Source organism: Rhopilema esculentum, chromosome 8, assembly GCF_057945365.1.
Source record: "Rhopilema esculentum isolate cy_ngs chromosome 8, ASM5794536v1, whole genome shotgun sequence".
NCBI lineage: Eukaryota > Metazoa > Cnidaria > Scyphozoa > Rhizostomeae > Rhizostomatidae > Rhopilema > Rhopilema esculentum.
In genome coordinates this window covers 11,656,795-11,681,098 of record NC_142822.1, presented here as the reverse complement: position 1 = coordinate 11,681,098, position 24,304 = coordinate 11,656,795, and the positions used below count along the sequence as shown (strand labels likewise).

General features: G+C 35.5%; 2 protein-coding genes across 6 annotated transcripts in view; one reads left to right on the top strand and one right to left on the bottom strand.

Annotated features, from left to right (window-relative positions):
* The first annotated feature begins 317 nt into the window (after positions 1 to 317).
* Positions 318 to 12,047, top strand: LOC135694791 (uncharacterized). Of its 2 annotated transcripts, XM_089109570.1 has the most exons (6): positions 318 to 2,408; positions 3,107 to 3,171; positions 3,305 to 3,571; positions 5,669 to 5,680; positions 6,167 to 6,292; positions 11,984 to 12,047. In XM_089109570.1, exons 1-6 carry the CDS (start codon positions 404 to 406, stop codon positions 12,026 to 12,028), a joined length of 2,520 nt encoding a protein of 839 aa, XP_088965696.1. In that variant the 5' UTR covers positions 318 to 403; the 3' UTR covers positions 12,029 to 12,047. The 2 variants fall into 2 exon arrangements, with proteins under 2 accessions (XP_088965696.1, XP_088965697.1); XM_089109571.1 differs by lacking the exon at positions 5,669 to 5,680.
* Positions 12,048 to 17,244: 5,197 nt separating this feature from the next.
* Positions 17,245 to 24,304, bottom strand: part of LOC135694960 (uncharacterized) — a 32,744-nt gene continuing 25,684 nt past the window's right edge. For all 4 annotated transcript variants that reach the window (XM_089109566.1, XM_089109567.1, XM_089109568.1 and 1 more), the window contains 15 exons: positions 24,053 to 24,164; positions 23,461 to 23,589; positions 23,029 to 23,089; positions 22,459 to 22,600; positions 21,848 to 22,033; positions 21,270 to 21,367; positions 20,664 to 20,766; positions 20,249 to 20,405; positions 19,832 to 19,898; positions 19,437 to 19,503; positions 18,965 to 19,047; positions 18,549 to 18,717; positions 18,151 to 18,267; positions 17,831 to 17,872; positions 17,245 to 17,683 (listed from right to left, as the gene is read on the bottom strand). In XM_089109566.1, the coding sequence (XP_088965692.1) occupies positions 17,597 to 17,683; positions 17,831 to 17,872; positions 18,151 to 18,267; positions 18,549 to 18,717; positions 18,965 to 19,047; positions 19,437 to 19,503; positions 19,832 to 19,898; positions 20,249 to 20,405; positions 20,664 to 20,766; positions 21,270 to 21,367; positions 21,848 to 22,033; positions 22,459 to 22,600; positions 23,029 to 23,089; positions 23,461 to 23,589; positions 24,053 to 24,164 (1,620 nt within the window). In that variant the 3' untranslated portion in view covers positions 17,245 to 17,596. The remainder of the gene's footprint in view (positions 17,684 to 17,830; positions 17,873 to 18,150; positions 18,268 to 18,548; positions 18,718 to 18,964; positions 19,048 to 19,436; positions 19,504 to 19,831; positions 19,899 to 20,248; positions 20,406 to 20,663; positions 20,767 to 21,269; positions 21,368 to 21,847; positions 22,034 to 22,458; positions 22,601 to 23,028; positions 23,090 to 23,460; positions 23,590 to 24,052; positions 24,165 to 24,304) is intronic.

The following is a 24,304-nucleotide window of genomic DNA, read 5'->3' as shown; positions in this document are numbered from 1 at the left end:
GGCGTCCCTGGATACCACATTTCCTTGTAGCCAAACATAAAGAGAACAGCAGAGTAACACAAGAAGGAGGAAACACAAGAAGGAGGAATAGAGGCAAACGAAAAAGAGGAATAATTTTTTAATCACTTGGAGCCTGGCCAGTTAAATTACATAAAAATTATATCAACAAACAAAGATTTTTGTGTGTTAAGGTTGACATGTAAATATATTCTTTCTATCTTGACATGAAAGCAAAAAGGTTTCTCGGGTCACTGAATTTAGACTTCTATTCTGTGTTTTGGTTTTGGTCGCTGTCAATAAGAGGCTGCCACAAAAGGGTGTTTTTTGAATATGTTGTTCACTGCTGGCGAACTAGGCGAAGTAGAGAACGCATTTCACATGCCTCAGGAGAAGAAGCCCCATCATGGATAACCGTAGGAGAAAGAAGAAAACATTTGATTTCGTTGAAGGACATAAGAGAGAAACAAGAAAAAGTTATCAAAGTTTTATCGAAGAAACGGATAAAGGAAAGGAGACTGACTTTCCGGAGTGGCATCATTTCGCTCAGGTGAAAATGGAGGAAAGCGATGAGTGTGTGCGAAAATCTTCTAGGACGCCAGTGCCAAAAAAAACATTTGATTTGGTGGACTCATTTGATGAAGATAAATGGAGAACTAAAAATTCGACTAATATGAAGAAAACCACACAATTTGATCCTTCAAAGCTAAGAGAGATGGTGGAAGTTAAACGCGAACCAAGTGATGACACTGATTCAGATACATCAGCACCGAGAAAGTCATCGCGAACTCCTGTTCCAAAGAAAAGCTTTGATTTAATCGATTCTGGATTTCAATCCTTTCCAAATCAAAACCAAAATTTATTGGCAACCGAGCCGATTGCAGAAGTGCCAAAGCAGAAAAAAGGTAAGCAATTGGTCCAGGTTGAAAAATCTCCAGCCATTACTTCTGCTAAGTCTAGCAATAAGAGAAAACCTTCAAAAGATGAAACACCAGAAAGAAAAACTGAACCAAAGAAGCAAAGTTCGTCAAACAAGGACATGTCAAAATTGAAGGTGAAGGTTGATTTTAAGTCCAAAAAGGACAGGACAAACCGGAAAAGAAAGGTAGAAGATGAGCCTGGTCCAGCATCTCTTCCTCTTGCATGTGTGGAGCAAGATGAATTATCTCAGAAGAAAAGAAATTTTGAAGAGAACATTGATCAGTCAATTCTAATGGAAGCTCTCCAAGCATTGAAGCAAGAGTCTTATGATTATCCAGCTGCCAAGAGAGCAAAGCCAGCTCAAAGTGAAGAAGCTTCTGAAGTTGCAAAATCTTCATATGCAAGTGAAAGAAAATATGTAAGTAGGAAGAAACCTCAAAACTTAGAGCTAGATTTTGACCAGGGCAATGTCCATGCCCCTATATTTGACCAGATGAAACCAGAAGGAAATTTACATCCTAGTAATCCCAATGATGAGGCAAACATTGGGAAGAGTGCAAAGGATTTTTCAAGTAGCACAACAGAAAGACCAGATGGTCATATCATACTAAAGGTTGGAGGACTGGCCAGTCCATCTAAAATTAAAAAACACAAAAAGAAACACAAACACCATCATCATGATGCTGAGCCTGTGAATGATGGGATTCAGAGTTTTCCAATGGAAGGAACAGATGCATTGCTAAATAGCCAGCAATATGTGAATGATGTAGTAATTAAAACCGAACCAAACGAGCCTGATGCATTCCAGATACCAAATGAAACATTGCAAGAATGTTATAGCACTGATTGGCAGAACGATACCATAGCAGAAAAGAAAAAGAAACACAGAAGTCACAAGAAGAAAAAGAAAGGTTTGTCTTCTGTAAATGATGAAACAAAGGAAGTGACAGTTGAAAGCAAGGATGACTTTATTGTAAAAAAGAGGAAGATTTATAAGAAAAAGAAAGGTGAGAAAATTTTAGTACGCATTCAGACTGAGTTTTGGGACAAAAATGGTGCACTGGTTAAAGTAGAACCTTCAGAAATTAAAGAAGCCGGAAATCTGCCCCAGACTAAACCAAAAAAGAATCAGAAGAATGATTTGACTAAAGCCAATGTGATAACTCCTAAAGTGAAAAATAAAGGGTTAGGCCACAGTGAAAAAGTTTCTCAGAAACCACTAGCTGTTCATCAAGATTCAGTTTTAAAAGTTGTTCAAGATAGTGGTCCACTAGATGTTATGTCAAAGAAAAAGAAGAAACCAGCAAAGCAAAAACAGACACCAAGATCAGATGGAAAAAAGAAGCCAAAAGACGGTGGAGGAGATGCACAGAATATGGCGTCTCCAGTTAAGAAGAAGAAGAAGGAAAGAAAGACACAAACATTGACAGCATATTTACTTTATTGCCGAAAATACAGACAAAAAGTTGTAACAGAGAACCCAGAGATGGGTAAGTTTATATTTGCCAGAACTTTTGAAATATAGGATGGCATTGCCAAATGCCGTGCCAGATATGATCAAGGTCAACTTTTCTTCCAATTTTCAATACTGCTTTTTTCACACTTTTTGAGAAATTTGCTGTTAAGTATGGTTAAGATATTCTTGACTTTGGTTGACCCCCTTTCCTTCTTTTTAATTGAATGGACCTTTTTGGTATATAAATTTTAAGATGTTATGCTATCAAAGTATACCATAATGAGGCTTGCACCAACATTGTAGCTGAAAAACTACCTGAGTCACTTTGGGTTCGGATATTCAAGCCAACTTTGCCTGTGCTAGATATAAAGCGTTTATAGAATCAGTCAGCCAAAAACAGTCTAGTCTATGTTTGTTTGTATGTCATGATCAGGAATAACAGACACAACAGAAACACATTTTCTAGATTTTATTCTTAAACTTGCTCATTGGTATAATTGTAAAAAAATTTGGGTTACTGCAAAGTTGAGAGGTACAAATTTTGTTACATGAAGACAGCCTCATTACACTATCATTCACTTGAAAAATCAGCATTATTAAAGATGAGAGTCATTGAAATGTTTTAGTCATTTTTAATATGCCATTTTATACTAAATAACGTATTTGTAAATCACACCAAAAAGCCAAATTTTGATGGAAATAGTTTCAACTATTGCTGTCATTTTTTACCAGGATTTTCACAAATCAGCAGAAAGTTGGCACAAATGTGGAATGAAGCTCCTGAAAAAGAAAAGGATGTAAGTATCATATGCTGCTTTTTTAAGTTGTCTGATTAGAAGATTGTACCTGATGATGATTAGACTAATCTAAAGCAACTGTCTCTTTTTTTTTGCTTTTCTTCATACAGTCACGTTTCTTTTTTCATACAAGATTTATAAAAAGCAGCTGGAAGAGCACAGGGCAAAAGTGAATGCATCCATCAGAAAGGAAACCTTGAAGAAGCTGAAAACAACAATGCAAGCTGGACAGAGCAGCCCAGAAAAGGCACCAAATAGTGGATCAAGAATGTCTTCCAAAGAATACCAAATTGCTCCACAGAAGTACAGTGTGACAAATTTAGAGCCAGTGGACATGGCTGCACATTTGCAGCTGTTGGGAGACTCACTTATGCTGGTGGCAAGTGCATTGAGGCGTCAGGTTTGTTCATTTTTATACTTTATTTTGCTGAAGGAATTATTCTTGTTACCAAACACACAATCTAGACACTCTGTATCTATATCTTGATGATTATCAATGCTACTTGACTTTCCAAAATGTTTGATATTTCAATCTTTGACCATTACATCATCTGTTTAAGTTGATTTGTTGTCCTATCTGTTAGCAATTAAGTGGTTAATTTCTATAACTGTGGGACTCCCAAGCTCAACTTGTCCATAATTAAATATGTCTGTCACAATCTGATTGACAGGCTGGCTATTTCCGTAAATTTTTTCTCTCTAGTCTTTTCCTGCCATTTGCTTTCTGCAAACTCTCCAAGGCACTGGTTGCAATATTGGAGAGTAAGAGCATCTTGAGCCCCCATCCACTTGAGAAGTCTGAAGAAGATTAGATTAACTTAATCAGGCCTTGCCCGGAAAGGCGCTCGATCGAGCGCGCGCGCCTAGAGCGCACCCAAAAAAAGCCTTGGAGAGCGATTTATAGAGCCCCTCAAAACGTAAAAACAATATTAACACGGAGCAAAATAAATTTTTGGAATTTGTTGAATCAACTAGATCATGCATGAACAATCTTCCCAACAGACCGCAATATTATGATTTGCGTAAGATTACCTCTTGAGAAAAAATTCAGCAAATTCAACGTTGGGTTTTCGATATCATTTTTAATTTAATAACCCTCTAATAACCATCAAGGACACAGGCCATCAAGTGTATTCTCCCGCAGATTTATTTGATTTTCGAGCAAGCGTTAATCTTCTTTTGAAGTATATATTATTTTCTGTTTTTCTTAATAACTTAAAATCGCCTGTGCAAATCAGCGATCACGTTTCCGTCCAAATTATCGCATTGATTTTCATTTTTCATTTGCTTTTGCGAGTAGTAGATGTTCTAGCGTTTCTTATAGAATGGATAACATGAAAAAAGGAAACAAAGTTAAATGTTCGATTTTAAGCCATGCATTTTGATGAAGCAATATGTGAAACTGAACATAACAGTAGTGATACTGACACTGATAAAAGCTCATCGAATGATGGCAACTTACATATCTAGAAAAATCTGAAAAATTTTGCGACTTTGTTCTATTATATTTCTATATTTATATTAACATAGTGTTTGTTGCATGTTTTGTCATTTCATATTATGGTGCCTTTTGGTATCACCGTTGAATTTCATATTTAACATTCTTCCGAAGCTTTCGATATGAAGCATTCGATCTCCTAAAGCTCTCGAAGGATGCTATCAAGGAAATCTACTTAGAGGTGCGAAATAGAGCGCCTAGAGTTTCTAAGGGGCTCTTTTTATGGAGCACCTTCATTTTACTTAGAGCAAGGCCTGATAACTTTATTCATTTTTGCTTTTTTGTTTTGGCCTTTATATCACTGTGATAAACTGTGACCAGCATTTGGTCGTAATTTGATCACAATCAAGCCCACACAATCACTCTTGTTGAACTGATTGTTGCTGTCCTTTGCCTGAAAGTAAGATGATAGAGGAAAAAACGACTCATCAATTTTTCCAATAAAAGCTTTTCAATTCGTGGCTTTGTAAAGAGTTCTTCTTATTGTGGCCTCTCAGCATCTTGATTACTGCACAGACACCCAAGGGTCATGAAGCATATTATAGACTGAAGGGGCTAAAACGTTTTGGGGGGCTAATCATACTTAAAACAAGAGCAGGGTGATTTCTTGTATGGTTTTAAGTACATTTTGGAAATTATTGGGGGGCTTGAACTTCCTCAGCCCCACTGCTCTTGCCATCCCTGCAAGCACCTAATCTCACATCAAAGGAAATCAAGCCAAGGAAAAGAATTTTTAATAATGTTGAGTGGAATTTTTGATTGTTTGACTGGGTTAACATCAGGGGCAGTCGAGTATTTGGGGAGGAGTCTATTGTTTTGATAAGATGAGAACACATTTCTCATTATTTTAGAACAAAAGACAGTTGTCTTTTGAACCATAAGACAGCCTATTAATGTATTTTGGATATGATTTAAGTTATGTATTCTGGATCACCTCTATCTAATTTTAAAACCGTTGTCTTAAAATTTTGCTAATTGGTTGCTTTGTTTCAATTCCAGGTTGTCAACAAGGTAATGTGTGCAATTTTTCAATTCAGCACTTACATCGGATCAAAATTAAGTGTTTTTCCTCATTTTCTGGAAACTGCTTAAAATGTATGCATGGGATTATTTGTGTCATCTTCCTGAAGGCCACTTATAAAAAGAAGAAAGGCACAAAGCATATGACATGTTTCTTCATGTTTACTGAAATAACTGTCCTATTAGTCACTCAGAGCTGTTCCACAATTGGAAACTGGATGCGTATGGATTTACGTATGCATGCTCTATTTTTCCGCAACCTACAGATAATTTTGACCCTTTTTAGTCTTTTTCCAATAATGTTCATTTTTGTAATGTAAAGAAATCGCTTGCATCTTCCTTGATTTATATGCATCTTTCTTAAATAAAGAACTAGTATATCTTTTTGCATGCAAGAAACTTTGGTCATAGCCATGTAGCAAATAGTAAAAAGCTCCATCTAACTTTTCATATTCATTTCTCGCGTTTTTCCCGCAGACAAGCGATCTTAAAGTTTATGGCTCCTTATCAGTGTTATTGGATTCGTGCCTCTGCTCAATGGCACCCTTGCTTTTTCTCACTTCAAACGTTCCAGAACTCGATGTTATTCCATCTGATATGAAGGTATGCTTGAGTCATTTTATCAATTTCTAATCTTGTTTTTTTTCTAATTCAATTTCAATTTCTAATCAGTAAGTTCCTTTTGCAGTAGTCAAATTCAATTTTTCTTCGCAACGCTAAAATCATATATCATTGAAATAATTCTTTAAATAAGATTTGATTGAATATTTCATTAGCTGTGTTTAGACAATTTAACGTGAATCAGCCTTTTCTAAGCAAATCGCACAAACATCTGATCAGGTTTTTACCATGTTTGCAAATTTTGTTAGCCAGATAATTGACAAAGACGCAGGCCTTTGCTAATCACACTTCAGTCAAATTTTTCACCAGTGTATTTTGTTCAGCTGCGAAAATCCGGATTTGCACTTAGAAGAATAATCGTGCATATGTTTGTATTTACAATCTTAGTTCTAGAGTTGGTGCCGTCGGTCTCGTTTTCATCCCAGGCCAAACATCCGTCTATTCAAATGAGATTATGAGGCCGATTACAATGCATGGTGCCGCCCGTTTCTTTCTGTCTAGACTAGGCCTTGATCTTCTGCAGTTTTAACGGATTCGCAAAGATAACCTTGAGCTGATGTACTCTTCTTATCCTTTTTTAAAGAAAGATTTTCTTGCTATTTTCATAAGCTCTTTTTATCGAGAACCAAAGTGAATTTTGGGATTTGGATAGCGCTGAATTAAGGTGGATCAGCCAAGATTGCCACTAGACTTGCTGTTTATTTTTCGCAGGAAATCGAAGGGAATATGTTGACTCGCGAAAATATTTTGCTTTGTACATTTGTAGTTTTAGCTCAATTTCATTTATGGCAAGTGTTCAGCACTTATTTCTTTGTCACACAAATGTTTTTGAATGTAATTACAGAACAGAGTTGTACAGTGTTTGATCCAACCAGGTGTTTCGTTTTTCGTCAATAGATGCCACTCATGCAACATAATCCCAGGAGAGCCTTCCTATTCATTCTCATTTCGATTTCGATTTCTCTTTAAACATCAGGCTGCACAGTGTCCCAACTGTATGTTGCGCAGCTATCAAATTTCTACGGAGATGTTCCTTTGAAGTGTCCCTTTAGCAGGGTGAAACGACCTGTCGGCCCAAAGTGTGAAGATTGCCACTCTAGTGCTAGAATTTTCCGATTGGCGTCTACCTGTTGGTCATTGTTTTATTTACATCCCATGAATTCCATAATTTGGCCTTTTCTGATCTTACGAGCACATTAGTAGAAGATTTTAAGCTTCGTGTAATTTGAAATTCAGATTTAACAATCCAAGCACTTACCCTCGACTGCTTTTTTTATTTTTGTATTTTTAATAAGTTCAAAGGGGAAATGAGCTTTGAGAAAATGCTTATGAAAATAAGTCATTTTGGATATTTTCGAGACAATGTTTTAGGATGATTTTAGAAGCAAGGGTCTAGAAGCTGTGTCTTAAACTTCAAATAGCCGTAGAAAAAAATGTGTGGTTCTCAATTATATTAGCATTTTAACATGCAGGGTTCATGCTCCTTTGGCGAGGTCCAAAAGGGACATTTGCGGTCGTTCCTTTTAGAAAATTCAATAATCCAAGGTTCTCGGAACTTTCCTAGTGCAGGGCCTAGCCAGGGACGTAAACAAGTGGCTAATTTTGGGAGGTCGTGGAAGGTTGAAAATTCCAACTTTACCTGATGAATTTTTTCTTTCGACCTGCTAATCTTCTGTACCTACTAAATTGATTTTTGGAAATAGCCTATAGTTTATTCCAGATTTCTAGGTTCTGTATAATTACCAAAATTTTACTTATAAAAATTAGTCTTAAGCATAAAAGCACTAAAGAAGATAAAAGAAATCTCTAAATTTTGATTAACATAAAACGTACATATAACCTTTTTGTAAGATGTAAAGCAACATCAAAGCCATACGAGTCTAGATGTTGGGTATGTTTAATGATAAAAATTAGTATTCTTTCAAGTCAATTAACAGCAATTCTGTTCTTTTTCTGCTTTGCCCATCTTAAAGCTATTTGCTGCAGATCAATTTTATATAAAGTATCTTTTTAACAATATAGAAGCTTCAAAGAATTTACCATTTCCTCTTTTGTTCTTGATCGAAGAAAATTTTGAAAATTTTCAAAGGGCGAAGTGTCATTTGCCTTTTGGAACTGAAAATGGTGATCTGAGGGCAAGTGCATATGCCCGATTCGTAAGATAAAACACTTGCTTTGATCAAATACTTCTGCTGCCGCTTCTTTGATCAATGTTTTGTGGCTTCTCATCACCTTTATCATAGCAATTTATAAAAATATCAAAGGAGGTCTACAAAGTGCAGGGGGAGCTTAGCATACACCCGTTAAGAAGCGTTGAGAATTTCTATCAATGAAAAAAATTTGTAATGTTTTGAATTGAATTGGCTACCCGTTGTTTCTTAAAAAATTCCCACTTTCAATTGTTCCGATCAATGGATACAGGGAATGATTTTTCAAAACTTAAGGCTCAATCAATACTGATGGTAAAATTTAAACTTCTTATCCAGAAATTCACCTTGCCTGTTGAAAATAATCTTATTCAACTTAACCCCTGTAAAAGGAAACAGGCGATGCAATGGTGAAATTTGAGATCCAGTGGAGACAGGGCTTCACAATTAAAAACGATTAGTAGATGTGCCTGCTCCAGAGTTTCAATTTTAATAAGGTCTAAGATTTTTACATTGAAAGTCCAAAAATCCTAAGCTATAAAATTCACATATTTGGTCATAATAGTTAGAAAAAATTCCAAGTGAACTTTTAATTTTTCCAACTACAATTGGATTTTCCAAACTTTGGGGGTGTCACGCCCCCCACACCCCCTATTATTTACGTGCCTGGGCCTAGCTGCTACCGATATTGGAGAAGGTACACCTTCGAACATCGAGGATTTGCCCGTGTGCTAAAGGCTACGTAGATTTGTTGAAACAATCTTTTAATGATTTTTGAAAAGTTTTTGTATCAGGTTTTATAAAACGATCGACACTTATTTATCAGTTAAGGAGCTTTTTTCTGTAAGATCGAACTATATTTTACAGCAAGCACTTTTTAAGTTCCTCCAAACATATATTTTATTATTAAAACAATTTTTAATCATGGGAAACAAATTTATTTTATTATACATCATATTTTACGCGTTTGAATAAAGGAAGTTCGTGAAAATTGCATAGAAAACAACATAAGCATTTTTTTCTACGTTCTTAATAAAAATAATCATATTGAGCACATGTTGGTCATCTGTCCGTTTTCGGTTTGTTTCTAATTGGTCGGCGTCATTTAAAATTCTCAAAATGAAAATCCAGAGGATTGAAGAACATATGCCCTCGCCTTCTACTTTTCTTTTCGAGATTTAAACCTAGTGCATTTTTCAGTTTGCTGGTTTTAAATGTTTTAAATCATCTGCGTATCCTGATCAGTGCTGGTATTTTTCTGGGTCCAGGCATGCAATTGTCTTGCCAGTGCATAATTACTTCGATGCTAAGCCAGTCTTGTTATTATCATTTATAATCTCAAGCCTTTCTATAAAAATACCATTGCCGTTGCGTTAGGCTGATTAAGCGTTCGCGTTCTGGCGTCGGCGAATTACGACGCGCTAACAAGACCGATTTCAATAGTTTGTTTACACAAAGAATCCAAATACAATTGCCAAGGGCCAGGCATTGTTCCCTCGGCTCTTTGTTTATATGACGATCTTATAATCGTTGATCTTATCCAAATAACAACAGCTTTAACATCTTGGCGACATGTTTTTACAACACCCTTGAGAATTCTAGATACCGTGTTAAACAGGCGTCAATGTGCGTTGGATAGGGTGGCTTTAAATGCAAGGTGTTAAGTAAGGATACCAGTAACACAGCTGGGTCATAGGATACCAGTACAAGTAGCAGGCAAACCTCATCGTCAAGTCAGTTACCCAAGAGAGGCTCACTTGTAAATACCACTACTCAAGTTGGTCTAATCTGACGACAGAGTTCGGCAAAGAGGGTTCTGCAACATGGCTTCTTTGTGTCATGATGATAGGCAACAGCCGAATAGATTCATTCGTCAATGGAGTTTTGTGCACGACATTTCTGCAACCGGACAAATTCGTCATCCGGACCTGAGGTGTCAAGACGCGGACCTGGATCAAAGCAGTGATGATTTGCCCGACTCGCTCAACACAAGCTACAGCTCTCTTGGTGAATCGGAAAAAGACGCGCGACAGGAAAAGCCACCATTCTCCTACGTCGCTCTCATTACAATGGCAATCAAAAGTTCGCGAAGTGGACGCTTAACATTGTCCGAAATTTACGATTATCTTATAAACAATTTTGAATACTTCAGAAGGACACGGAGTCGCGGATGGATGAATGCCGTACGGCACAATTTGACGCTTAATGACTGTTTCGTGAAACTGCCGCGGGACCCACTGATGCGCGGAAAGGGAAGCTATTGGTCGATCGACCCACAGAGCAGAGGAATGTTCAATCACGGAAGCTTAAAAAGAAGAAGAACAAGATTCAAAAGAGCCAGAGAAGAAATCGAAGTTGTTAGAGACATTCTGCTAAACGAGTGTAGCATTAGCCCGCAAGTTGGCTCCCCTCCACCGCAAACGCACCCTCGCGGCTATCTGTTGCCTTGTTCCTTGCCAAAAACTACTTCACCTTATACTATGTCAAATAATCCCCCTAAGAGAAAATTTAGTAACTTCAGTGTAGAAGCTATTCTTTCAAAAGACTCTGTCACGCCAACGAAGCAGCGAAAAGTCTTTAACTGGCACCAAACTGAGATTTGGCAATGTTAAAACCGTCATTAAACAAACATTTCGTTGTTTTTATTGGTAACATTTTTGCATGGTATGAGCAAATGCTATTTGTATGTATCTTGTATTATATTTGTAAATATTATCATTCGATAAATTTCTTTCTGGATTAACAGTGTTGTTATCTTTCATCTTTATTCTTAATATAGCCCTGATTTTTGGGAGGTTAAGGGGTAAAGAGTCCAAATTTTGCGAGGATTGGTCTAATAAAGCTTTATAAAACAGCGGTTTTGTCTTGAGTTTTTCTAGATATTTTCTAAATTGTTGAACGAAGTATTTAAAATTCCTTAATTTTTTATGTTACTGAAACATTTATAATGTCACTTCCGCTAAAAGCACCATGAAAGACCAGTGTATTCAATTTTTATGAACCAAATTAAATACGACAGAATTAATTTTGATTTAACAATGATTATTAGCCATAGTTACTTGCATTTGAAGTTTAAAATTAAAAGAAGCTTTTTTCTTGAAACTACACTCTTGTTGAAAAAGGCAATAAATTTCTCATTTTGTTTTATTTGTGTGTTTTTGAGTTAGTGTATGGATATTTGTCTGTACCCAGTCGTTTCTTCAAGTGATATCAAATTCTCAATTCTGCAAAACAACGCGAAGTGTCATGATGGCTAATAATTTCACGTAGTCTGTTTTATCATTTTGTCGTACATGAAGTTTAGTTTGTTTTATATTACATCTGTTGGAGGCCATTTTCCCTTTTTTGATTTCATTCGTGACGGGCCTGAGCAGCGTCATATGATTGAAAGTTGTGAACTGGAAAACTCCATAATATCGAAAATAAAACAACGATTTATGTGATTTGATTTATCCTGTTCGAAAATGTTATTCTCCTGTTTTATGTTTATGTGATTTGATTTATCCTGTTTTATTTTTTTTTGCAGGCCAACATTTTGGATAACATCGCATATATTTTGCCAGGATTGTGAAAATAACACAAAAATTGTGTTCTCAGATATTCTGTAAATACAGGGTCGCTTGCATCATTTATGACGTTTTTTGGTAAATCGAGATCTTCTTCGGTTGTTATTTAACTTGATTATTTTACCTCGATTGCTAAGTTTTTTATAAGTTGGATTGATGGATATTGGTCGATATTAGTTATCAAGATCAGAAAATTATATATCATCTGTATCGGCCTAAATCATTCGTTCTAAGATTGATCATATCTTGCAGAAGTTAAATTCGATGTAAAGGATTTAGAGATAGTAAGAAGTAAGAAATAAGAAGTAGTTTGAAGACAGAAAGTGGTATTTCTGCGTCATATCCTTATCAATGGCCCGGTACTTAAGACGGTATCGCCTATGTAACAATTATTTGGTCATTGCCTGAATTTGAAGGATTTCAACTCAAACAAATAAGGCACAACCATCCTGCAGCTATGCTACGACAACAAGGTGTGCAAGCAGTTGGAGTTTAATGGTTGTAGTAACCCCACCACACCATGTATAGTTTAAATTTCAGGTCGCTGCTGATTCCAATTGCAAAGTCAGACAAATTACTGAACATGGGATCAATAACGAAGAGATCAAGTGCTCAATTTTGACATATGGTAGGTTCCGTGGACGTTCACACTGGTTTCATTTCCCCGTATTTATCAGATAATTTATACTGCAGTAGCTTATGGAATAGCACCTCAGGGCCAACAAATACATGTAGATGAGATAGGTGCAGTTATTGCCTGTCTGCCCGCACCCTTCACTTCTATTTTGACGACCAGAATTGATTGTTTTCTTTCCATTTTTCAATCTTGTTCTTTGTCTTATTTAATCTGTTGTTCTTGTCTTTCTCGTTTCTCTTCTTGATGAAACATTGATTGATTGATTTAATTATTTTCAAGCAGTTTTCAAGTAGAATTTCTTATCTAGGAAGTTTTGTTCTTTTCCGGCATGAATTAAATTTCTTTTGATAATGATAAATTGACGAATTTATATGAATATTGAGGCTCGACATCGATGAAATTTAAGAACTAATTAACGTCGAAAACCCGGCTCGATATTCGTCGACAGATTGGCTTTTATAACTTTGTGAGTTTTTTGAGCAAAAAGGCAAGGGAAACATTCAGGCAAAAGGTTTTAGCTTCTTTCATCAAATTTTGTCAATAGTCAAATTCCTAATTGTTCTATGTCAAGAAGATATATGTCAATTCCTAATTGTTCTAATTTATAAAGAAACACACAAGCAATAATAGGGACTTTCTTTCACGATTTTTACCAAAATTACCCGTTGCTTCGCTTAGGAATAATTATAAGCCCACAGTCTTAAATTTTGAAAGATATTTACCCTTTGCAAAAATTTAAGTATTCTTACATAGAAAATGCCTGTTCAGAAATATCGACAATGTCCTTCTTCACACGTGTGTAACTCTTGTATCTCTCCATCATGGTTTATTGAAGCAGAAGAAAACATGGCCGAAGTATAGATAATTAAAACATAGGCCTTTTATCTTTTATCCAATTCAATGTGTTTTTCAATTCATTTCAAAATATTTTAAAAGCAAAAGAAAATACCGAATTTTTCTTGTGAAAAATTTCAAAGTTTTAATTTAGAAAAGGCATCCAAGACGTAGAAATGCCTCGGCATGGGTTTGTACAGATTTTTCTTTGTAAAACAAATGTGTAAAGAGTTTTTTTTAGGAATACCAAAGCGTAACATAAACGGTTCTAAAAGTTGAGTCTGATCACTGCTATGTTTTTTAATTTTCTGTCATCTAATGGGTTTTTTTCGTATGGACTAATTTACTCGCTCTTCTGCAAACATATTTTGCCATGGTTAAACATTTGGTAAAAAGATGGTGATTAAGAAATTCTGTACAGTAAATACTGAGTCCTTATAAATTGACTTTGTGAGCTCGACATGCTTCATTCGCTTCAGGCAGAAATGCTGCGCTCTTTCTTATGCTAATGCATTGATATTTTTTAAATAAGCAATGATTTTATTAGTTATACGATATAGGTTTTTAAATTCTCTTTTTTATTTAAAATACGTCTGTTTGCAAGGAGAAGACCTTTTGATCTCGTGTTGGAACCGTGTTTAAGGACCTTTCTGCTTGAACCCCTTTAATGAATTTCTAGTGTTTCATCATTTCATTCTATTACGAAATTCAAAACAGTCCTTGTTATTTTGGTCCATTCATTACAGAAAATTTTCGAGAAATCGTTATCTTATTTTTCGTCAAAATCGAGATTCTTTAGGATATAACGTTAACTTAAATTAACGTTCTCAAACTGAACACTTAATGAAGCTCAACGAATAATTTATCCTTGACGAAGCTAATTGATTTTGTAAAAATACCAAACTTGAGCAGATGTTTATCGGGATTAAAATACTTCTCGATTAATTTTTCGTAACGTGTTGTAACAGGTAAAAATTGTTGCTTAAAGTTTTCTTTAGAACCTTATATGGAAAATATGAGAATTGTTGACAGTACTTCTTTTTGTGATGCCATTTCGATATGTAATACTTTCCACGGAATAATTACACAGGCATTCTTTAATAAACAACACGAGAGACAACCTAAAACCGACTGTAGTCGAGAAACATAAACAAAGAAAAACAAAGAATGTGTAATCATTGCAGAAGATGTGCTGCTTTCAGTAGCTTCAAATGTTTTAGGAACTCCAGATTTTCTTACGCAAAATTTCTGAAAAAATTTTAACTGAAGACAAGCATCATCTTTTTATAAATGTCTAGGATTTTAGTGATACGAGAACTTTTCAATGGACAAGGGTTTTCAAGCTAAGCTGCTACGAAATAGACTTAATGGTCGTATGATTGTTTCTAACAAAAAGTTTGTGTAAAAGCTGGTTTTCATATTACGTATTTCGATGTATTTCATCACAATTCTAGATAAGCAAACTATATAGCTTTTAGATATAGACCAAACTTGAAATATTTCATAGATATTGATCATTGTAATTGTTATGTTCTCGTTTTTAATATTGCAATGCTTTCAATACTAAATTTTTCAATTGTAGTTTTATCACTGCACAAAAAGGGAGTTTATCATTGCAAAATTAAGATTTATCACTACACAAGTTGGTTATTACTGCATGTTGAGAAAAAAAACCCGAGGAGAACGCTTCATCGAAGCGATTCATACAGCTTCACACTTTCAGCAAAAGTGATAAAAGTTTTCAGACAGATCTTTAACGGAACTAACAGCCATTTTTCCAAGCGTTAAAAACATATTGTGTATTTGAAGCAAGCAAACGCATTTCAGTATTTAAGAGGCACCGTTTATAAGGGGCAATGTGTCACAGTCAAAGGGACATTTTTCTAAAAGTTCTTTAATATACTCCTTCGAAAAAGGGGAATTAAGTTTCAAAGGCGTGAAATGAGTCGTCTCTCTAATGCCAAAAACAACACGTTTTCTTAAACAAAACATCAATGTTTGTTTCTAGTCCCAAGAGAAAAAAGGACATGTTTGCTAATTCTTGGAACTTGTGTCGCTCGCTCCTAGGCGCTCTCTATGGAAAGTGTACACTTAAACCCCTTGGGGGTACCCACAATTCACCTTTGTCACCTTGTGACAATGCCAGGGAGTGTCATGTTTGTGCGTTTAATTGGGGACACCCGACCCATGTTGTGTCAAGTGGGCTCCTTCTGAAATGGAATTCTTTTAAGAATTTGATTTAAGTTTTAAATTTAAGATTTAAGTAATAATTAACTAAATACTTCGCAACAAAACAAAACGCAAGAGGTTACCAAACAGAACAGAATTCAGTAAAAAGTAAAAGCATTTCACTTGCTGGGCAAGGGGCTTAAGGCTCCTCTACTAATTACCCTATCAGTTACAGCTCTACTAATTCCTTAATATAAAGTGTGATAAGATGTTTAATAAGCAACATAAGCATTAGATTTACCCAGATTTTATAAATTCGTTTAAAAATTTTGACGCTGAATTCTGCTGATCTTCCATCACGGAAACGCTTGTCAAATATTACTAGGCTAGTTGAATAATGAATAAATAGTGAGTAAATGAATAAAATCTCATCTCCACGATCAAGGAAAACTGTTACCCGCAGAAATAAACTGTTCTGTTTGTTTTTTTGTGATGACGAATAAAATTGAATTGTAATCTTTATTGAAATAATGATCGATGCAAAAACTGCGCGGAAAAGTGGAAATAATTCCTAAGAATAAAATCATAGGCTCAAAAGGCCTTGTCATATCATATAAGCCTGTATTATCTCACAAAATAACGTAATGAATGTTTTCAAACATACACCACCGACATCAATAGATTTGTACGGACAGCCCGCCCCCACTCCATCGCCACTACGGTCCAGGAATATGGCCCTTTCAATCCCTTGAAGAACAACATAAGACCATGCATCTAGTCAATGTACTTTCAAATATGTTCATACCCACTCTTATTCATATTTATTAATAAAATGATTTGATTGAGGCACAGCTAACAATTTTTTTATCTCAGTTTAACCAAATTCAATGTTAGTGACTCAAATTGGGAACTAAATAAATATCACCAATAAAAGTCTTTTAGAGTCGTTTTACAAAATCATTTTTGGGACAAAAAGTTTAGGATCAGCAATTTTTTACATGGTTTCTTTTAAAGTAATAACTCAATTATGATTGGGAAAGGCTAGGCAAGGCTTTTTTATTAAATGATAAATTTGACGAAGCACATTTAAGGTTATTAAAATCGTTGTGTTTAGTAAATTAAACGAAAGCCAAATTACAAGAAAAGACCGAAAAATACAATTCTGCAAGCTTTCCCTCTTGCAGAATGAAATTTTGCAATTCCATGCCCCCTCCTTCCCCCTCCCTCGAAAAAATGAAAATTGGCTCTTTGAAACCAGATTTACTGGTCTAAAGCTAATTGCAAGAAATATTCTGTTTTACCAGACGTTAAAACCGCTTGAAGAAATCAGAACTTGTAGAACAATAAAACACAATTTTTTGACTGTAACTCGCTAACATTTCGCTCATCAACAGCCCATTCCCTTGTTAACATAATCTTTACCTTAATAGGCACTGAGTTTTTTCCTGGACGTTGCTCAAAATTCGAATTAAATCCTAAAGTTAAATTTATTCCAGTTAAAATCGCAAGGCCTATTTTGGTTAATGTAACTTTTCACTTAAAAAAATTGCGTTAGAAGTGCTCGAAGGCAAAGCCAATAAATTTGTTTTAATTTCTGATTGAATAAAATATGTCTCCACTGAAGAACATCTAATTTGATATTTAGACCATAATTATTTGCAATACACGACCTGGACTATATATTTACATCGATTTAGCCAATAGTTCTGTTTGAATATCCGTTTTGAAATATATATCTCGTGGCTGCTCGGTAAAGACGTTTACTCGCGTTTACAAATGACAAGCAATGTAAAGATACGGCGTGTAAACAGAACCGCCTGCCAACATGGATTCAATTCTGGTTAGGATAATCAGTGTTCTTTATCTTCAACGCAAACACGGTAAATGAATTCTTTGCGCCCATGCAAGACCCCGACATCGAAGGGTTATTGGCCTAGACATCTACACTTTGGTTCTCCTCGTCCGCCAGCCTCAGTTCCACTTCCTGAGCCTCCATTGAAATCCTGCCTTTCTTCAGCGACTAGACACAAACAAGGAATACAAACTGAATTGAAGGCCTGAAAGACTTAGGTAAATAGAACAATAAAAAAACATCAATGCAGATCCTTGCTTTGCGGGATTAGAGCTGTGAAATTAATTGATTCTTGTAAACTGAATAGAGGCTCACCCTGCGCTCTTCTGTGTACCGCTTTAACGAACCCATGGTGATCTAAATAAAGATGAAACACTTAACTGTAAATGCAAGAATAGTTATTATGTGGACATTGACTTCTACAGGCTATCTCCTACAGTCTTGCATAAAATCGTACATGGACTAAAATCATGAAATGCACACTGCTTTTAATAATGCTCGCAATCAGCAGAGTAAGTTGAATACCAAAAAGCCAATGAAATAGTATACTTAATGCTTAATTGTTGAACATAAGCGAACATAAAGTTTCAATGAAATGAAATCATAACAAGATTCGCTTCTTGTTGTAACCTCACCTCTCTTGAGTGGCGCACTGGCGTAGTTGATTTTGTGCCAGAAACTGACCTCGACGCATACAAGTAGAAATGTCCCTTTTCAATGCAGCAAAGGACGCGACAGTAGACATCCTGCACCTAAAAGTTAATGCAGACCAAAGTCAAGTGGTTGGTTCATGGCTTTACGCGCTAGGGTTCAGCACGCTAGAGACCTTCAATAGTATAAGAACAATGAGTGACATAAGAGAAAAGACAAGAGAGAAAGATCCAAAGGGGAAATGCGATAGAAATCCTGTAGTTTTTGCTTAGTGCCAAAGGTTCTATTTAACGCAAGAGAAAGAATAATTAGGCTCTTTACAATGAAGAATTATGAAAATAATTACAGTCTTCATAATGAAATTTAATCGATGAAGAATTACCCTTTGGTCCAGCAAACAGAGGAAGATAAACAGAGCCAATCCTTGCAGGGCATTTAGAATGCTAAAAATATAGGCCATGATGATACTTCGCTGGTTGATGTAGAAAATGCCAAGTATCCATGACAACCCAAGAATCGAGACTAGCATTGAACAGCATTTTATCCAGTACCTAAAAAACAATTCAAGCAGCATTTAGAGGTTTTTAGAAAAAACCTTGTTCCATCGGAAGGCAGAAAATCTTCCAACCCAATCACATAAATGATAAAAAACACAAATAAAAATCACATATATATCATAAAACAACAAACAAAATACTCCAGGTTTTTTTTAACAAACAAATGCAATTTCAAAGAATGATAAAAATTTCAAAAAATTTGCAAAGTTTCGTGAAAAAGCGGAAATCTGAATGAAATTACCAAATCTCCTGAATTTTTTCTTCCCTCTTTTTTGATTTTTTCCTCATCACCTTGACTGCCAGCGCCATAATTATGCAATTGAACTTAAAAGTCAAAAGAATAAGATGTAAAGAGCAAGTGTGAAAAATCCAGAGCTCAAACAAAGAAATACCGATTTTTTCATAACGGCAAACGAGTTACGTCAAATATACAAATTAAATTAACATCAGTTACAAATTTTAGTAATTTATTTTGAACTAACCCATTGCTAAGTTCGATAAAAAGAATCCATCAGAACTTGAGCTTTTCTTAAAAACATGCCCACAGATTGTGGAAAAGAATCTATCTCAAACTATCTCTAGAGAATTCGCTTTATGTGAAGGATATCATATTCATAATACATAATACTTTATAAATGACATATAGGCATAAATGAAAATTCCAATTAATCTCATGCCACAAGGAATCCAATCATAAATGCCTCTTCACTTACAACAACGACAAGGATGACGGGACCAGCAAAGCTCCAGATGTATCCATTTTTTACATTAATCCAACAGCTGAAACAATTTCATTTTTCATTATCGTAAACATTAACTATGGATATCTGAACAATGATTTATAAATTGACATGAGTGCAGGTGAAGCTTCTCATCGCGTAGACTGCAACAGCAGTGAAAGAGAACGAATGTATCAAAAATAAAGATTTTTGTTCATTTTTCATACTTTATTTCTACATAATTATTCACTATATCGAAGATAAACATCAACACAATGTTATTTCCGATGTACGATGATAAAATCTTGCAAAAACAGATAATATTTTTCTCAAGGCAGCCGAATGTAAACAAAAAAAAATTAAAAAACGAATACACTACCAGTACTTACTATTTCTCGTTTCCATACGCAGTGAAATCGAGGCCAGCAGTGATACCCACTATGACAAGAGGAAGTCCTACAAATGCAATCACGACAATAAACAATATTTTCACAGCCACCTTGACTAAACTTATCTTTTTCATTTTTAATTGGTAATTTGAGGGGGCGATTCTGCTTTTAAAGAAGCAAGGTTGCATAAGGACCTTGAAAATAAGAGGAGGGTAAAGCGTTCCAAAGTTTACAACCTCTTGGAAGAATTAGATGAGTTGTAGGAACAAGTTTATAGAAGACCTAAAGAGAATTGTGCCCTAGGACAAGAGAACATCATCCTATATCATTACGGTTGAGATTATGAAATTGACCACAGTACGAGCCAGCAAAGGACATCTGATCTGGCAATTAATTATAAGCATGATAATCACTTACCCCAGCACGCAAGGAGGAGCTTCAAATTCCCATATCTCGTGTTCCTTTGGTAAACTCTTACCAGCATCATATACAAAACAACACCTTCCATCCCCATCAAAGAGAAGGCAACCAGGAACAAATAATGAAGTGCCACGCCTATCAATCTGCAGGTAAGCTAGAGAAATATAACAGTATTTGGGTCAAATATGTTCTTAATCCAGGGCTTTTAGAATGGTCAATGAGGATAAGTTTTTTTATAAGAAACATGTTGCGAGAGAGATCAAGAGCGTTCTGTGAACTTTTAACTAGATTTACCCGGAGAACTGCTGTGGAGAATTTCAACAACAACAATGGCATTTCAAATAACAACAATAACAACAACAACAACAGCAACAACAATAAAGAAAGTGAGAGTATCAAAAACAATACTAACGAGGTGGGCAGTTCTATCGATGCCACAGACGAAGAGCAATTGTGCCAAGAACAGAGCAATAACAAGATTCTTATGTGTTGTGTTTCTGTATGACTGCAAGCTTCTGCAAAACAGAAAATCGTTATCACATCAATGTTTGCATCTCAGAAAATTTCAAAAGATGGAATTGATTCAAATTCTTACGAAGAATGCAGAATTACAGAAATAGAAATTGCGTGAGCCTGTTCTTACGAAACGTGAAACTTTCAGTCCATATCATTGCTGTTTGGTTTTAAAAATTAAAACCAAAGATCAAAGAAACGCACAAGGGATACAACTTCACCAAGTGTAATGAGATTTAGCCAGCGCCGTCAAATGCTAGTTGAAGTGGAGGATCAAAAGGCATGGCTGAATATTGTTTGATAAAGAATACAGCTCCATGAGCGTTAGGCTTGCAATTTTTTGTTATATTTTTCCTTGGGCTGGTTCTCTATCAGGAGGATGGTAAAGCCTCTAAGTGTTTAAAATCGTTATCAGAATTGTTTGCATTAAAAGCTGTTGTTCACAAGAGGTAAAATCTTCCTTCAAAGTCTTCCTCTAAAGATTTCATAGGAATGAAAGCCTTACCTTATTGTGCAGAATGTTAGAAAAGAGACGAACAATGCAGCCAACGAAATGCCAATGCAAATTGTTGTTATCAAGGCCATTCTGTCTTCGTCCCTTTTCTAAAAGCAAAACAAATAAGAACAAATCTAAAGTTGACGCTCGATTACAACTTACCCGGTTTCAATTAACCCGGCTTGAATTAACCCGGTGTAAACTAAACTCGTGTTAGTTTTAAGAAATTTATAGTACGAGCGTTGACAAGTAGTGAGCCTGGTCACGATTATTGCATTCACATTGCACTTATTAGAAAACCAACACAAGAGATGGGTTACTTTAAGCAGGGGCAAATCCGGAATATTTGGGTCTGCATCTTATCTCCTTGGGTAAGATTATCCGGGGGCAAACCCAGCTCGTTTGCTATACGTATAACTTAGTATGGTTTCATCATAAAACTACAGTTAAATTCAATGCTTCTTTAAGGTAATGACTTAGTAACACAATGTGTCCAAATTGTTTAAAAAACACAGTGTTCATGCTGCGTAAAGTCCACTAAATAATCTACAAAGACAGGTCCAGGTGAAGATCGACGAAGAATATACCTCCTGTTTCATTGGAGCCGAAGTCACCGACATAAGAACAGCGAAGTTAGTAAGATGAGAGCAATGACAGGTTGCGTGGCTTCCGTTACTGCGGTGTAGCTTACAGCCTCTTTGTGACCACGCTCCAGCCGTGTTATTTCCGGCGAAATCCCAGAAGACGCATTGTAAGGTTTTCGATGCGATTTCCTGGAATAAAGCGGTAGGCCGCAAATTAACTACACAAAAGTTATGCGAGAAAGCGGAAGAAATTTCAGCATCAGATAAACACTGAAACTCGAATCGAAAGTAATAAGAACAGATGGCACGTTTCATTGCTTGCCAGGTTTTGACCAATCAATGACGACCGTCAATCCCTCAGAAAGTTGTAAAGTTAGAAACAAAAAATATATCTTTTTTATTAAAAAATCAAGATTTATTGTTTTAGTGTAGACAGACAACGACACGGACTGTTTATGTAGCCGTGTAAAACGAAAGACTTTTTATAAATTGAAGAACAAAGTACTTTTCAGGGATTGATGAATTAATCAACGCAACATATTTAAAGGAAAGATGAATATAACTAAATTCATAACTGATATGGAAATGAAATAGGTGCAATAAAGATTACAAACGTTTTTAGAAGGTAACTTGAGCGTAATGACAACTGGCCGTTCAAATTCCATCCCTTTCCTTCCAAGAACGGTTGCAGCAATTACATTGGACACTTTGTCACCAATGTCACCACTATCACTTTTGCCTTTGGAAACATTTACACTGAAATTGGAGAAAAATATGAAACAGTCTCCAATTTCAGGCTTCAAAAACAATTTTTTTACCAAATAGAGAAATTGCTCGGAACAAATTTTTATCTTATTGAAAAAAAAGTATTTTACCTTATGGCAGAAGATATTTAACACGAAGCCCTAAAGAACAGCAATGGCTACGTCATTCATATTACGTTTATTCATTTAGATTTGAAATAATTTGAATTCTTATTTAATTGATGTGAAATAATTAAACATGATGATACAAGTCTGAAAAAACCAAATGTGAAGTTTTTAATACAACCGGCGCTAACAAAGTCGGCTATTTATGAAACAGGGAAAACAAACGATTGACTAATTACAAGATGTTTTTCATTCAAATTGCAATCGTCCACTTGAGAATGAAAACATATAATTAAAATGAGAAATATGACATACAAATCTGTCCCAAGGAGTCCCTGAATGCCACGAAAGAACCCAAAGTAAACAGCATTGAGATCTGCATCAAATGCGAAATGATTAAAATCCGGCACCATTCTTTTTCGTATGATAAAATGGGCATGCGTAAATGGGCAGGCTAAAATGGGCAGGCTAAAATAAGCATCTTATTAAGAATTCTAAAACTAATTTGCCAGCTTTGAAATGTAGACACTGGTCTGCAGGTATGCGAAATTCCCACATACGACGGCACTCGGAAAACAGAATGAAGCTTGTAAACCGTTCTATTATGAAATAAGGACGTTTCGATTTCTATGTTGACAACAGAAAAATTATAAACAAAACTAACAGACACTAATTTTGATGAAGTTTTGTGCTGCAAAATTAGAAGATTTTCTTTGAAATTTTAGACATAGCAAAATCCCAACATACCTTCTGAGTTGACTTCAAAATCTGGGATAGCAATACTGCTCCGAGGGCCGGCTTCAGCTTCGACACCATTGTCAGATAATGCGCTGAACTTTAGAGAAGAGGTGTCCACCAGATTTTTTACTTCCACAACTAAGTGTTGATAAAATGAATGGAACACAAGTAAATAAAAATATACGGAAAATGCCAACGTTTTGAAACATTCTTAAGCTTATCGTGACACTCTTAAAAGTATAAAACATTAGATCGAAAACACTAGGCTAGGTACAATTAACGCTGTATCTTAAAGTCTTTTTGCATCATAAGAAATAACTCCAATCCACTTTTTGTTATTCAATATTTGCGAAAATGTGTTACATATTTCACAATAAAAATGAACCAAAGTAGCATGACAACGCAAAAGTGCCTAAATGGCCTCATTTTTAGCCCTTGGCTTTCCTTTGGACCATTTCAACACTCAAATTGATGATTCCGCTATCAAGCTGTAATTAAAAATCTTTGCAGTACTATCATACATGGTGTTCTAGGCCAATGCAAGGACGAGAACAAGTGACTAATGGAAACTAAAGGAAACAAGGAAAACAGATGTACTTACCCGCATTTTGTTTCGAAATTTTCAAGGTTCTGTTTCTCAGTGACGAGCTGTAAACCTGAGCCAAGTTTTCAAAGTTTTGCAAAATACGGGACGCACTGCTTGCCTTCTTTTTCTGAAAAATTTAGAAATGAAAAACATAGTAAGGGAGCTGAAAGATAACGAATAACTGTAAATGAACATAAGATTGATCAAAGTATAAATTAAGTATCAAGTCAATGACACTCATCAATAATGGCTGTGGAACTCAGGCTA